The sequence below is a fragment of the Heterodontus francisci genome, chromosome 45 (genome assembly GCF_036365525.1).
Source record: "Heterodontus francisci isolate sHetFra1 chromosome 45, sHetFra1.hap1, whole genome shotgun sequence".
Taxonomy (NCBI): Eukaryota; Metazoa; Chordata; class Chondrichthyes; order Heterodontiformes; family Heterodontidae; genus Heterodontus; species Heterodontus francisci.
Window position 1 is genome coordinate 1,843,650 of NC_090415.1, and position 15,032 is coordinate 1,858,681.

A 15,032-nucleotide genomic window follows, 5' to 3' on the forward strand; every position below is an offset into this window, starting at 1 on the left:
AAGATATTAAGCAGTAGATTGGGAGATTGGGGGAGAGGAAACACTTTGGGACGACCCAAGACTTCCCCCCACCCTCCCCGAAGTACATCGTGTCCTGTCCCTCCTTCCTTAATTCCCCCGTCTCTGGGTTCCAGGCCCCGTGCCCGTCCGCCTGGCGAACGGGAACAACACGTGCTCCGGGAGAGTCGAGGTCTATCGTGACTCCGTCTGGGGGACCGTCTGCGACCGCGGCTGGGATGTCGACGCAGCGGGCGTGGTCTGCAGGGTGCTGGACTGCGGGACGGCCCTATCTGCGCGGACCGGAGCCGACTACGGGGAGGGGACGGGGGACATCTGGATCAGCGACGTGAAGTGTCTCGGGACGGAGCCTGCCTTCGATCAGTGCTCCGGGAGTCCGCGGTGGGTGCATAACTGCACGCACAGCCGGGACGCCGGAGTCACCTGCTCAGGTAATCGAAGCCTCCTAGTTAATGGACCGCGGAGAAGGGGGTGGGGGGGGAAGTGTGAGCTCAAGGAAGTTCATTTTGGCAGGATACTGGTTCCACGTGTTCGGTCATGCTGCAGCTTAATTTTCATTAACAAGGCACTTTGTGTTGGGGGGCATCCCAAAAGGAGCAGCTTCAATACACTCAATTCAACTACAAACATCATGGTTCCAATTAGTGCCTTTCCTGTGCTCGGTGTGTGGGTCTGAGCTCCGCAGCGGGGGGACAGATCAGCTGCCCTCGGTGCAGGGCCGGGGGATGGAGCCTGGGATCTTCCTGTGCTCAGCGCGTGCGTGTATTGTGCGAGAGATACTCAGCTGCAGTTTCCCTTGCCCGCAGGGCCTTTCCCGGTCAGGCTGATAGACGGGAACAGCGTGTGCTCGGGGAAGGTGGAGATCCATTACCAATCCGCCTGGGGGACAGTCTGCGGCCAGGGCTGGGACCTCGCTGAGGGGGACGTCGTCTGCAGGCAGCTGAACTGCGGGAGGGCCGTGTCGGTCACCGGGGCCTACCGCGGGCAAGGGAACGGGGACGTGCGGCTGGGCGCCGTGCGGTGCAGTGGGACTGAAGCTCGGCTTCACCGGTGCCGGGCACGCCCCTGGGGGAGCAGCAACTGCACAAACAGTCGGGATGCTGGCGTCACCTGCTCAGGTAAGGCGGGGGTCCCCTTGGCGGGCGTCTCACTGGGCTTCTCCGGCCTGTGACTCCCCCTCCCTCGTACCTAGCTGCTTGGACGTGGCACAGAAAGAGGCCATTCTGCTAATCGTACCCGTGGAACAGCTGTCCGCTCAGTCCCACTCCCCTCCCCTTGAAACCTTTATCCTTTCCAAGCATTTATCCGATTCCTCTTTATCAGAGTTACTATTGAATCTGCTTCCACCCGTCCTTTCAGGCAGTGAATCCCAGATCACAACAACTCGCTGCCTCGAAAAATGTTTCCTCATCTCCCTCCCTCCGGTTCTCTCACCAATCACCCTCGATCTGTGTCCCTCCGGTTCACCACCCTCCCACCACTGGGAAACAGTCTCTCCTCATTTACTCCATCCAAACTCTTCCTGATGGTGAACGCCCCGATTAAATCTCCCTCTTAACCTTCTCTGTTCTCAGGAGAACAATCCCACCTTCTCCCAGTCTCTCCACATTAACTGAAGTCCCTCATCCCTGGAATCATTCTGCTCAATCTCCCTCTTAACCTTCTCTGTTCTCAGGAGAACAATCCCAGTTTCTCCCAGTCTCTCCAAATTAACTGAAGTCCCTCATCCCTGGGATCATTCTGCTCAATCTCCCTCTTAACCTTCTCTGTTCTCAGGAGAACAATCCCAGTCTCTCCACATTAACTGAAGACCCTCATCGAATTGGTGTGGCATTGTGGAACAGTCATCACCTAATCGAACGGGGAATAGCCTCATGGGGCTGAGTGGCATGCTGTTGTGCCTACATTGCACCTGTTGATAATTTCACAGATTAAACGTGTTCCCACCTCCACTCCAGGTCCCGTGCCCGTCCGCCTGGCGGGCGGGAACAACATGTGCTCCGGGAGAGTCGAGGTGTTTCGTGACTCCGTCTGGGGGACCGTCTGCGACCACGGTTGGGATGTCAACGCAGCAAGCGTGGTCTGCAGGGTGTTGAACTGCGGGACGGCCCTGTCAGCACGGACTGGTGCCTACTACGGAGAGGGGACGGGGGACATCTGGATTGAGGGTGTGAGGTGTAACGGGACAGAGTTTTCCCTCGATCAGTGCTCTGCCAACCCACCGGTGGGGATTAACTGCACACACAGCCAGGACGCTGGAGTGACTTGCTCAGGTCAGTGGGGTTAACTGCTCAGCGGGAATAGCTTGTTGACCTGACACCTGGGCTACAAAATCCAATCGATGACTCCAGTGGAAGTTCATGTAATCCTCGGCCTGTTTAACCGTGTTCCCTGTCTCGATTCCAGGTCCGATACCCGTCCGCCTGGCGAACGGGAATAACATGTGCTCCGGGAGAGTCGAAGTCTATCGTAACTCCGACTGGGAGACCGTCTGCGACCACGGCTGGGATGTAAACGCAGGGAGCGTGGTCTGCAGGGTGTTGAACTGCGGGACGGCCCTGTCAGCCACAAGAGGTGCCTACTACGGAGAGGGGACTGGGGCAATCTGGACTGAGGGGGTGAGGTGTAACGGGACGGAGTCTGCCCTCGATCAGTGCTCTGCCAACTCTCGAGTGCAGAATAACTGTACACACAGCCAGGACGCTGGAGTTACCTGCTCAGGTGAGTGGGGGGGGCGGAGGGGTTTCTGCTCGGGTGGATGATTTCGAACTTCAGATGATTGCCTATGGATGTGTGGCACAGTGGACAAGTGAATTCCCCCTCGCTCCCCACACCCTTTGATATCTCACCCAGTCTAATCCCGCTCTCCCCCTCACTCTCCGCACCCAGTTAAGGGGATAGAAGTTTACGCTGATGGGGTGAGACGCAGAGGGTGGGGGGGGGGGGGGGGGGGAGGGGTGGAAGACAAGAAATCGGAGTAGGCGTAGACCGTATTTCCCATTGAGCCTGCTCCGCCATTCAAAACTATCATGGCCGATCTCGGGCTTCTACTCCACTTTCCGTCTGCACGCCATATCCCTCCATTCCCTGAGAGACCAAAAATCTATCTATCCCAGCCTTGAATGAATTCAACAATGGATCGCCCCTGATCTTGAGACTGTGCCCCCTTGTTTTAGATTCCCCGACCAGCTGTCTCAGTGCCTACCATATCCAGCCCCTTTAGAATCTTGTATGTTTCAATGTCTCATTCTTCTAAACTCCAGAGAAGACAGACCCAATTTACTCAGTCTCTCATCGTAGGACAACCCCCTCATCCCAGGGACCAATCGGGTGAACCTTCGCTACACCACCTCCAATGCAAGTATATCCTTTCTTAAATGTGGAGAGCAAAACTGCACACAGTATTCCAGATGTGGTCTCACCAAAAACCCTGTACAATTGTAGCAAGACTTCTTTATTACTGCACTCCAATCCCCTTGCAACAGAGGCCAACATGCCGTTTGTCTTCCAAATTGCTTGTTGTACCGGCATGTTAATTTTCTGCATTCCTTGTATAAGCGCGCCCAAGTCTTTTTGAACATCGACATTTACAACTTCCACACCTTTTCAAAAATAATCTGCTTTTCTAAATATTATACTCCATCTGCCGTCTAGTTGCCCACCCATTTAACCTGTCTATATCTCTTTGCAGCCTCTCTCTGTCCTGCCCACAGCTAACCTTTCCACCTGAGTTTTGTATCATCAACAAACTTAGATACATTACTCTCTGTCTCTTCATCTAAGTCATTCATATAGATGGTAAATAGCTGAGGCCCCAGCACCGATCCTTGCGGTACACCACTAGCAACATATTGCCAACTTGAAAATTCCCCGCTTACTCTTTGCTTCCTGTCCATTAATCAATCCTCTATCCATGCTAATCTATTACCCCCAACTCCATGAGCCCTTATCTTGCCTATTAACCTTTTGTGTGGCACCTTATCAAATGCCTTTTGGAAATCCAAGTATACTACATCTACTGGTTCCCCTTTATCTACCCTCCCAGTTACATCCTCAAAAAACTCTAATAAATGTGTCAAACAGGATTTCCCTTTAGTAAAACCATGTGGACTTTGTCTAATCATACTATGGCTTTTCTAAATGCATTGTTAAGACTTCCTTAATAATAGATTCCAGCATTTTCCCCATCGACTGATGTTAGGCTAACTGGCCTGTAGTTCCCTGTTTTCTCTCTCTCTCTTTTCTTGAAAAGTGGTGTAACATTTGCCAACTTCCAATCCGACTGGCACCTTCCCGAGTTGAAGGAATTTTGGAAAATCCCAGCTGGCGCATCCAGTATATCTGCAGCTATCTCTTTTAGAATACGAGGGTGTAGACTATCAGGTCCTGGAGATTTGTCAGATTTTAGTTCCTTAAATTTCTCCAATGCTTTTTCTCTGCTGATATTACCTTCCTTAATTTCCTCACTCTTTTTAGCCCCGAAGTTACTGTCTATTTCTGGTGTGGAACTTGTGTCTTCTACTGTGAAGACAGACACAAAATATTGGTTCAATGCCTCTGCCATTTCCTCACTCCCCATGATAGTTTCCCCTGCCTTAGCATACAAGGCTAAGGGCCAAGTGCCGGAAAATGGGATTAGATAGGTGCTTGCTGGCCTGCACGGACACGATGGGCCGAAGGGCCTGTTTCTGTGCTGTATAACTCTATGACTCTAAGGGACCAACATTTACTTTAGCTACTCTCTTCCTTTTTATATACCTATAAAAGCACTTACAATCTGTTGTTATATTGCCGATTAGATTACTCTCTCTATTTTTTTTCCTTTTTATCAACTTTTTGGTGACCCTTTGCTGGTTTGTAAAACATTCCCAATCCTCAGACTTGCTACTGTGTTTTGCAATGTTGTCAGCCTCTTAGTGAGACACAGATGGGTTTTTCTTGCTGAGCTTTTGTTTTTTCAAAGGAATGTATTTTTGCTGAACATATTGAATGGTTTCTCTAAAGGTTTAGTCTATTTACCCAATTTACCTTACCCAGCTCTCCCCTCATGCCTACGTCATTGGCTCTGTTTAAGTTTAAGATTAAAGCTTGGCGACCTGACCTGAACCCGACCAAACTCAGCTCCATGTGTCGGGTTTATAGTCCATGTCCAGCATTCGGGGTTGGGTCCAGGTTGGCTGTGGTCGGGTTTTGTTTTGTATCGTTTTCTTTTTAATCTACGTTTTGACGCGATTTTTGTTCTGCACTAATAACATGTTTGATATTTCCGGGTTGGGTCGGGCATGAAAAAAAAATTGAAGGGCTCGGTCCCGGGTCGGGTCGGGTTTTAATTTTATACCTGAGCCAGGCTTTAGTTTAAGATTCTTGTTTGTGATTGGAGCATCAAACTTAACATTGAATTTAACGGTGTTATGATCACTATTTCCCAGTGGATCTTTTACTATGACGTTGCTTATTAACCTTGCTTCATTAGACAATACTAGATGTAAGATAGCTTTAACTCTAGTTGGATCCACAACGTATTGCTCCAAGAAACTGTCCCAAAAACATTCTACAAATTCATCTTCTAGACCACTCCTGCCAATTTCATTGTCCCAATCTATATGAAGATTAAAGTCACCCACGATTATTAGAATGATTTTGTTACATGCGCCAATAATTTCTCGTTTAATGCTCTGTCCGATGTTATAACTACTGTTAGAGAGCCTGTAAACTACTCCCACCAGTGTTTTCGGATTCTTGCTATTCCTTGTTTCTACCCAGACTGATTCTGCTTCGTGATCTTCTGCGGAGAGATCCTTTCTCACTAATGCCCTTTGTGCCATCCTTTACAGTCAGGGCTACCCCTCTCCTTTGCCATTCTGTCTGTCTTTCCACAATATTGTGTACCCTGGAATATTTAATTCCCAAGCAGGCGCGTCTGGGGACATTACTGGGAGGGCCGATTGGCCATTTCCAAGCTGTACGTTCTCTGTCACTGATCCTGGTTGTCTGAAACCGGGAGAATATAGTCGGCCTCTTCAAACCATCCAAATGCAAACAAACGCAAGGAGGGTGAAATGGTGGAGGTGGGGTGAGGGTTGTAAATGTACTGGGAGTGGTGGTGGGGGGGGGGGGGGGGGGGGGGCGGCTGAGATTCTGCCCGTTCCGTAACGCCAACTCTCGGGACCTGTGGACGTTAAGTAGAAACCCCACCCCCCCCTTCCCCGACATGACCCGCACTGACAGCAATTTCCAGATCACTCGAGACAAACTAGGAATGGTCTTGACTCCTTTCTGTCTCCGTCCCCAGGTCCGGTGCCCATCCGGCTGGTGAACGGGAACAACGTGTGCTCCGGAAGAGTTGAGGTCTATCATAACTCCGTCTGGGGGACCGTCTGCGACCACGGCTGGGATGTCAACGCAGCAAGCGTGGTTTGCAGGGTGTTGAACTGCGGGACGGCCCTGTCAGCGCGGACTGGAGCCTATTATGGAGAGGGGACTGGGGAAATCTGGTTGGATGATGTGAGGTGTAACGGGACAGAGCCTGCCCTCGATCAGTGCTCTGCCAATCCCTGGGGGGTGAATAACTGCACACACAGCCATGACGCTGGAGTGACCTGCTCAGGTGAGTGGAACTTTCCCACCTGGATCATTTCTCTAGACGCCCTGATGAACTTGGTTTCAGTCCATGTCTGATCTCCCTGCACTGTCTCACACCTCATTCACTCCCCATAGAACCATTCCTTCACGAACTCAGCACAGGTCAGGGGTTGAGCCGTTCCTGCTTTATGTGAGTGAGACAGAGTGTGTGTCTCTCTGGGAGAGTGTGTCTCAGTCAGTGAGTGAGTGTGAGGGTCTGTCTGTGTCTGTGAGTGTGTATGTGTCTGCCTATGTGTTTATGCACGGCTGTGTGTGTGTGTGACTGAGTGTGTATCTGTAGTACGTCTGTCTGTGTGTGAGACTGTGGGTGTGACTGAGAGACTGTGTGTGTGTGTGTGACTGTGGGAGTGTCTGAGTGTGTGAGACTGTGTGTGTGAGAGAGTGTGTGACAGTGGGAGTGTGAGACTGTGGGAGTGTCTGAGTGTGTGTGACTGTGGGAGTGTCTGAGTGTGTGTGTGTGACTGTGGGAGTGTCTGAGTGTGTGTGTGTGACTGTGGGAGTGTCTGGGTGTCTGAGTGACTATGGGAGTGTCTGATGTGTGTGTGTATGTGTGTAACTGTGGGAGTATCTGAGAGAGTGTGTGTGTGTGTGACTGTGGGAGTGTCTGAGTGTGTATGTGTGACTGTGGGAGTGTCTGAGTGTGTGTGTGACTGTGGGAGTGTCTGAGTGTGTGTGTGACTGTGGGAGTGTGTGACTGTGGGAGTGTGTGACTGTGGGAGTGTGAGACTGTGGGAGTGTCTGAGTGTGTGTGACTGTGGGAGTGTCTGAGAGTGTGTGACTGTGGGAGTGTCTGAGTGTGTGTGTGTGACTGTGGGAGTGTCTGAGTGTGTGTGTGTGTGTGACTGTGGGAGTGTCTGATGTGTGTGTGTGTGTGTGTGTGACTGTGGGAGTGTCTGATGTGTGTGTGTGTGACTGTGGGAGTGTCTGAGTGTGTGTGTGTGTGACTGTGGGAGTGTCTGAGTGTGTGTGTGTGACTGTGGGAGTGTCTGAGTGTGTGTGTGTGTGACTGTGGGAGTGTCTGATGTGTGTGTGTCTGTGGGAGTATCTGAGAGTGTGTGTGTGTGTGACTGTGGGAGTGCCTGAGTGTGTGTGACTGTGGGAGTGTGTGACTGTGGGAGTGTCTGAGTTTGTGTGACTGTGGGAGTGTCTGAGTGTGTGTGTGTATGTGACTGTGGGAGTGTCTGAGTGTGTGTGTGACTGTGGGAGTGTCTGAGTGTGTGTGTGACTGTGGGAGTGTCTGAGAGAGTGTGACTGTGGGAGTGTCTGAGTGTGTGTGTATGTGTGTGACTGTGGGAGTGTCTGAGTGTGTGTGTGACTGTGGGAGTGTCTGAGTGTGTGTGTATGTGTGTGACTGTGGGAGTGTCTGAGTGTGTGTGTGTGACTGTCTGAGTGTGTGTGACTGTGGGAGTGTCTGAGAGAGTGTGACTGTGGGAGTGTCTGAGTGTGTGTGTATGTGTGTGACTGTGGGAGTGTCTGAGTGTGTGTGTATGTGTGTGACTGTGGGAGTGTCTGAGTGTGTGTGTGTGACTGTGGGAGTATCTGAGTGTGTGTGTGACTGTGGGAGTGTCTGAGTGTGTGGGAGTGTCTGAGTGTGTGTGTGACTGTGGGCGTGTCTGAGTGTGTGTATGTGACTGTGGGAGTGTCTGAGTGTGTGTGTGTGACTGTGGGAGTATCTGAGTGTGTGTGTGACTGTGGGAGTATCTGAGTGTGTGTGTGACTGTGGGCGTGTCTGAGTGTGTGTGTGACTGTGGGAGTGTCTGAGTGTGTGTGTGTGTGTGACTGTGGGAGTGTCTGAGTGTGTGTGTGAGACTGTGGGAGTGTCTGAGTGTGTGTGTGTGTGTGACTGTGGGAGTGTCTGAGTGTGTGTGTGTGTGTGTGACTGTGGGAGTGTCTGAGTGTGTGTGTGTGTGTGTGTGTGACTGTGGGAGTGTCTGAGTGTGTGTGTGTGTGTGTGACTGTGGGAGTGTCTGAGTGTGTGTGTGTGTGTGTGTGTCTGTGTGAGACTGTATCACTCAGCTGTTCACTGACCAGTCAAGTTCTGCCCAGGGCAACAGGTTGGACAATCTCCATCAACTCTTTTCTCTTTTTTATTTCAGGAAGTGTCAGGACTTGGTCCCAGAAAACCTGCCTCTCGCCCAAAGGTGTGTTGAAAGGAGAGTAAAATTAACCTCCCGATCTGCGGAAGTAGCTTAGTGAGCTCGGTAAAACGTCAGCAAGCTCAAAAGTAGTAATCTCTGGGATTACTCCCGGTACCAAGGTGCAAGTGGAGGTAGGATGGCGCAGATGAATGCCTGGCTGCAGAGACGGTGCAGGAGGGAGGTCTTTAGATTCCCGGGACACCGAGGCCAGTTCTGGAGCAGCTGGGACCTGTACCGGCCGGACGGGTTGCACCTGAACAGAGCTGGGGCAAATTTCCTTCCGGGGTGATTTGCTGGTGCTACTGGTGGGCGTTTAAAACTAACTTGGCAGGAGGAAGTAGCAAAGGTGTACAGAATACTGGGAGAGATAGATAGCAATGGAGCAGAGGAGAGTAGTTTTGAGGTGGGGGCAGTGTAAGTAATAAAACTCTGAATCGGGGTTAATGTGCATGCACGGAGCGTGGTTAATGAGACTGAGGAGTTACAGGCGCCGATTGCCTTGTGGAAATGTGATGCTGTGGCGATAACGGAGACCTGGCTCAAAGAAGGGCCGGACTGGGAATCGACTATTCCTGGAGACAAGGTGTTCACGAAAGATAGAAAAGGGGGAAGAGTGGTGATATTGATGAAGGAGAGCTGGAGAGAGAGGATATCCCTGAGGGCTCAAGGATGGAATCGAGCCAAGGAACAAAAAAGGTGCAATTACATTGCCCAGTTTAGTATACGGGGCACCGACTAGTGGAAAGGATGAAGAGGTTGGCTATGGAAAGGGACCAAGAGCAACCCTGAGTAAGAATAATTAACTGGGGGAGGGCCAACTTCAATGGGGCAAGAATGGAGCCGGTGGGGGGGGTGCGAATAAACTGGAGTCGAAGGTCGGCAGGAAAAATGGCAGCTGAACGACGGGCGGCCTTCAAAGAGGAGATCGTTCGGGCACAGTCAAGGGAGGGAAAACAGATGCAGAGCTCCCTGGATGACAAAAGGGACAGAGATGAAGTTGAAGAAGAAAAGGCACGTTTATGACAGATGTCAGATTAATGCTATTGAGAACCAGGCTGAATATAGAAGGTTCAGAGGGGAAGTGAGAAAGGGAATAGGAGAAGCAAAGAGAGAGCATGAGAAGAGACTGGCAGCTAACATAAAAGGGAATCCCAAATCTTCGATAGGCATATAAATAGTAAAAGGGTGGTAAAAGGGGGAGTGGGGCCTATTCGGGACCAAAAGGAGGATCTACGCATGGAGGCTCGGGGAATAGTTGAGGCATTAAATTAATACTTTGCATCTGTCTTTACCAAGGAAGATGCAACCCAGGCAATGCTGAAAGAGGAGGTCATTCAGACACTAGAGGGGTTTAAAATTGATAAAGAGGATGCACTTAAAGTGGATACAGCACCAGGGCCGGATGAGATGCATCCATGGATACTGAGGGAAGTGAGGGCAGAAATCGCAGAGGGACAGGCCATAATTTTTCAGTCTTCCTTAGACTCAGGGATGGTGCCAGAGGACTGGAGGAGTGCAAAACAGATGCAAAGATAAGCCCTACAACTGCAGGCCAGTCGGTTTAACTTCAGTGCTGGAGAAACATCGAGAAACATATCATTCGGGACGAAGTTAATAGTCACATTGACAAAGGCGGGTTAACTAAGGAAAGCCAGCACAGATTCATTAAGGGAAAATCATGTTTAGCTAACTTGCTGGAGTTTTTTGAGGAGGTAACAGAGAAGGTTGATGAGGGCAATGCTGTTGATGTGGTGTACATGGACTTTCAAAAGGTGTTTGATACAGTGCCACACAACAGACCTGTGAGCAAACTTGTAGCTCCTGGGATGAAAGGGACGGTAGCAACATGGACACGGAATTGGCTGAGTGACAGGAAACAAAGAGTAGTGGTTGATGGATGTTTCTCGAGCTGGAGGAAGGTTTGTCGTGGAGGTCCCCAGGGGTCAGTGTTGGGACCCTTGCTTTTCCTGATATATATTTGATGACCTGGACCTCGGCGTACAGGGCACAACTTCAAAGTTTGCGGATGATACGAAACTTGGAAGCATTGTGAACTGTGAGGAGGATAGTGTCGAACTTCGAAAGGACATAGACAAGTCGGGAGAATGGGCAGGCAGGTGGCAGATGAAGTTCAATGTGGATAAAAGTGAAGTGATTCATTTTGGTGGGAAGAACATGGAGAGACAATGTAGAATAAAGGGTACAATTCTAAAGGGGGGTGCAGGAGCAGAGGGACCTGGGTGTATACGTGCATAAGCTATTGAAGGCGGCAGGACAGGTTGAGAGAGCGGTTAATGAAGCATACAGTATCCTGGGCTTTATTAATAGGGGCATAGAGTACGGGCAAGGAAGTTACGTTGAACTTGTACAAGACATTAGTTCGGCCTCCAGCTGGAGTATTGCGTCCAGTTTTGGGCGCCGCACTTTGGGAAGGACGTGAGGGCATTGGAGAGAGTGCAGGAGAGATTCATGACAATGGTTCCAGGGATGAGGAACTTCAGTTACGTGCATCGTTTGGGGGACTTGGAGAAGAGAAGGCTGAGAGGTGATTTGAGAGAGGTGTTCAAAATCATGAGGGGTCTGGACAGAGTAGATAGGGAGAAACTGTGCCCACTCGCGGAAGGATGGAGAACGAGAGGGCACAGATTTGAAGTGTTTGGTAAGAGAAGCAGAAGTGGCATGAGGGTAAAGCTTTTTCACGCAGCGCGTGGTTAAGGTCTGGAACGGGCTGCCTGAGAGTGCGGCGGAGGCAGGTTCAACTGTCGCATTCAAAGGGGAATTGGACTGATATCTGAAAAGGAAGGCAGTGTGGGGTTACGGGGAGAAGGCGGATGGGGGAGAGCGGCGCCAGGTAAATCGCTCATTCGGAGAGCCGGGGGTGCAGACACGATGGGCCGAATGGCCTCCTTCAGAGCTGCAACGATTCTGGTGCCCAGAGCCTCGGTGTGCCTCGCTCCCCTCAGAGCCCCACCCCGGGCATTTCTGGCGAGCAAGAGACCGGTGCTCCCCTCTCCGAACGCACGCAGTGGGTGGGGGAGGTTCGCTGGGAGTGGAGTGAGGTGAAGCCCACCTTCACGTCGAGCCAGTTCCAGCACCACCCCACCCTCCCTCCCCCCCCACCGCCAACTCAGAGAAATAATGAGGCCACCTACTCCTGCAAAGACAGGGGGCTCAACGGGGAAAGAGCCCCCGCCTACAAATAGATGATTCGCTGAAAGTAGCAACAGAGCTTAATAAACCCATGAGAAATGCAAAGTGGGCACCGGACTTCATTTCTAGTGGGATAGAATTCAAAAATTCCACACTCCGTATCCCTCAGTTAGACCACACTTGGAGCACTGTGTACAGTTCCAGTCTCCATATCCCTGGGTTAGACCACACTTGGAGCACTGTGTACAGTTCCACTCTCCATATCCCTGGGTTAGACCACACTTGGAGCACTGTGCACAGTTCCAGTCTCCATATCCCTGGGTTAGACCACACTTGGAGCACTGTGTACAATTCCACTCTCCGTATCCCTGGGTTAGACCACACTTGGAGCACTGTGCACAGTTCCAGTCTCCATATCCCTGGGTTGGACCACACTTGGAGCACTGTGCACAGTTCCACTCTCCATATCCCTGGGTTAGACCACACTTGGAGCACTGTGCACAGTTCCACTCTCCATATCCCTGGGTGAGACCACACTTGGAGCACTGTGCACAGTTCCAGTCTCCATATCCCTGGGTTAGACCACACTTGGAGCACTGTGCACAGTTCCACTCTCCATATCCCTCAGTTAGACCACACTTGGAGCACTGTGCACAGTTCCAGTCTCCATATCCCTGGGTTAGACCACACTTGGAGCACTGTGAACAGTTCCAGTCTCCATATCCCTGGGTTGGACCACACTTGGAGCACTGTGCACAGTTCCAGTCTCCATATCCCTGGGTTAGACCACACTTGGAGCACTGTGCACAGTTCCACTCTCCATATCCCTGGGTTAGACCACACTTGGAGCACTGTGAACAGTTCCAGTCTCCATATCCCTGGGTTAGACCACACTTGGAGCACTGTGCACAGTTCCACTCTCCATATCCCTCAGTTCGACCACACTTGGAGCACTGTGAACAGTTCCACTCTCCAATTGCACCTGTGAGTTACTTTGCAAGTTTCTGCTATGGTTAAAGGCGCTATATTAATGCAAGTCAAATTCTTTCCACTGCATATCCTTTCTTCAAATTCCAGATGTCGATCAGAAACGGGTCGGTGGAACAGTGGAGTTTACCCTGACTGGTGGAGACCTTTGTCCCTCTGAGTCTAAGGTGACAGAGGCTCTGAGGGAGGTGGTGAGTGTGATTAATCTATCCCAGGGGTCACTGACCCCACTCTCAGTGTCTGTCTCCCCGTGGGGTATTGGAGGAGACGGTGAGTGTTATTAATCTATCCCCGGGGGTCACTGACCCCACTCTCAGTGTCTGTCTCCCCGTGGGGTATTGGAGGAGACGGTGAGTGTTATTAATCTATCCCCGGGGGTCACTGACCCCCACTCTCAGTGTCTGTCTCTCCGTGGGGTATTGGAGGAGACGGTGAGTGTTATTAATCTATCCCCGGGGGGGGGGGTCACTGACCCCACTCTCAGTGTCTGTCTCTCCATGGGGTATTGGAGGAGACGGTGAGTGTTATTAATCTATCCCCGGGGGTCACTGACCCCACTCTCAGTGTCTGTCTCCCAGTGGGGTATTGGAGGAGACGGTGAGTGTTATTAATCTATCCCCGGGGGTCAATGACCCCACTCTCAGTGTCTGTCTCCCCGTGGGGTATTGGAGGAGATGGTGAGTGTTATTAATCTATCCCCGGGGGGTCACTGACCCCACTCTCAGTGTCTGTCTCCCCGTGGGGTATTGGAGGAGACGGTGAGTGTTATTAATCTATCCCGGGGGGGGGGGGGGTCACTGACCCCACTCTCAGTGTCTGTCTCCCCGTGGGGTATTGGAGGAGACGGTGAGTGTTATTAATCTATCCCCGGGGGGTCACTGACCCCACTCTCAGTGTCTGTCTCTCCGTGGGGTATTGGAGGAGACGGTGAGTGTGATTAATCTATCCCCGGGGGGGGGGGTCACTGACCCCACTCTCAGTGTCTGTCTCCACGTGGGGTATTGGAGGAGACGGTGAGTGTTATTAATCTATCCCCGGGGGTCACTGACCCCACTCTCAGTGTCTGTCTCTCCGTGGGGTATTGGAGGAGACGGTGAGTGTTATTAATCTATCCCCGGGGGGGGTCACTGACCCCACTCTCAGTGTCTGTCTCTCCGTGGGGTATTGGAGGAGACGGTGAGTGTTATTAATCTATCCCCGGGGGGTCACTGACTCCACTCTCAGTGTCTGTCTCTCCGTGGGGTATTGGAGGAGACGGTGAGTGTTATTAATCTATCCCCGGGGGTCACTGACCCCACTCTCAGTGTCTGTCTCCCCGTGGGGTATTGGAGGAGACGGTGGCGCAGTGGTTAGCACCGCAGCCTCATAGCTCCAGGGACCCGGGTTCGATTCCGGGTACTGCCTGTGTGGAGTTTGCAAGTTCTCCCTGTGTCTGCGTGGGTTTTCTCCGGGTGCTCCGGTTTCCTCCCACAAGCCAAAAGACTTGCAGGTTGATAGGTAAATTGGCCATTATAAATTGTCACTAGCGTAGGTAGGTGGTAGGGAAATATAGGGACAGGTGGGGATGTTTGGTAGGAATATGGGATTAGTGTCGGATTAGTATAAATGGGTGGTTGATGTTCGGCACAGACTCGGTGGGCCGAAGGGCCTGTTTCAGTGCTGTATCTCTAATCTAATCTAATCTATCCCCGGGGGTCACTGACCCCACTCTCAGTGTCTGTCTCCCCGTGGGGTATTGGAGGAGACGGTGAGTGTGATTAATCTATCCCCGGGGGGGTCACTGACCCCACTCTCAGTGTCTGTCTCCCCGTGGGGTATTGGAGGAGACGGTGAGTGTTATTAATCTATCCCCGGGGGTCACTGACCCCACTCTCAGTGTCTGTCTCCCAGTGGGGTATTGGAGGAGACGGTGAGTGTTATTAATCTATCCCCGGGGGGGTCACTGACCCCACTCTCAGTGTCTGTCTCTCCGTGGGGTATTGGAGGAGACGGTGAGTGTTATTAATCTATCCCCGGGGGTCACTGACCCCACTCTCAGTGTCTGTCTCTCCGTGGGGTATTGGAGGAGACGGTGAGTGTTATTAATCTATCCCGGGG

General features: G+C 51.5%; 1 protein-coding gene across 1 annotated transcript in view; it reads left to right on the top strand.

Annotated features, from left to right (window-relative positions):
- The window catches only part of LOC137356265 (deleted in malignant brain tumors 1 protein-like), a 44,054-nt gene that overhangs the window by 15,699 nt on the left and 13,323 nt on the right, over positions 1 to 15,032 (top strand). The window contains exons 8-14 of the mRNA XM_068022138.1: positions 135 to 449; positions 825 to 1,136; positions 1,977 to 2,291; positions 2,425 to 2,739; positions 6,311 to 6,625; positions 8,757 to 8,801; positions 13,026 to 13,126. Of these exons, the coding sequence (XP_067878239.1) occupies positions 135 to 449; positions 825 to 1,136; positions 1,977 to 2,291; positions 2,425 to 2,739; positions 6,311 to 6,625; positions 8,757 to 8,801; positions 13,026 to 13,126 (1,718 nt within the window). The remainder of the gene's footprint in view (positions 1 to 134; positions 450 to 824; positions 1,137 to 1,976; positions 2,292 to 2,424; positions 2,740 to 6,310; positions 6,626 to 8,756; positions 8,802 to 13,025; positions 13,127 to 15,032) is intronic.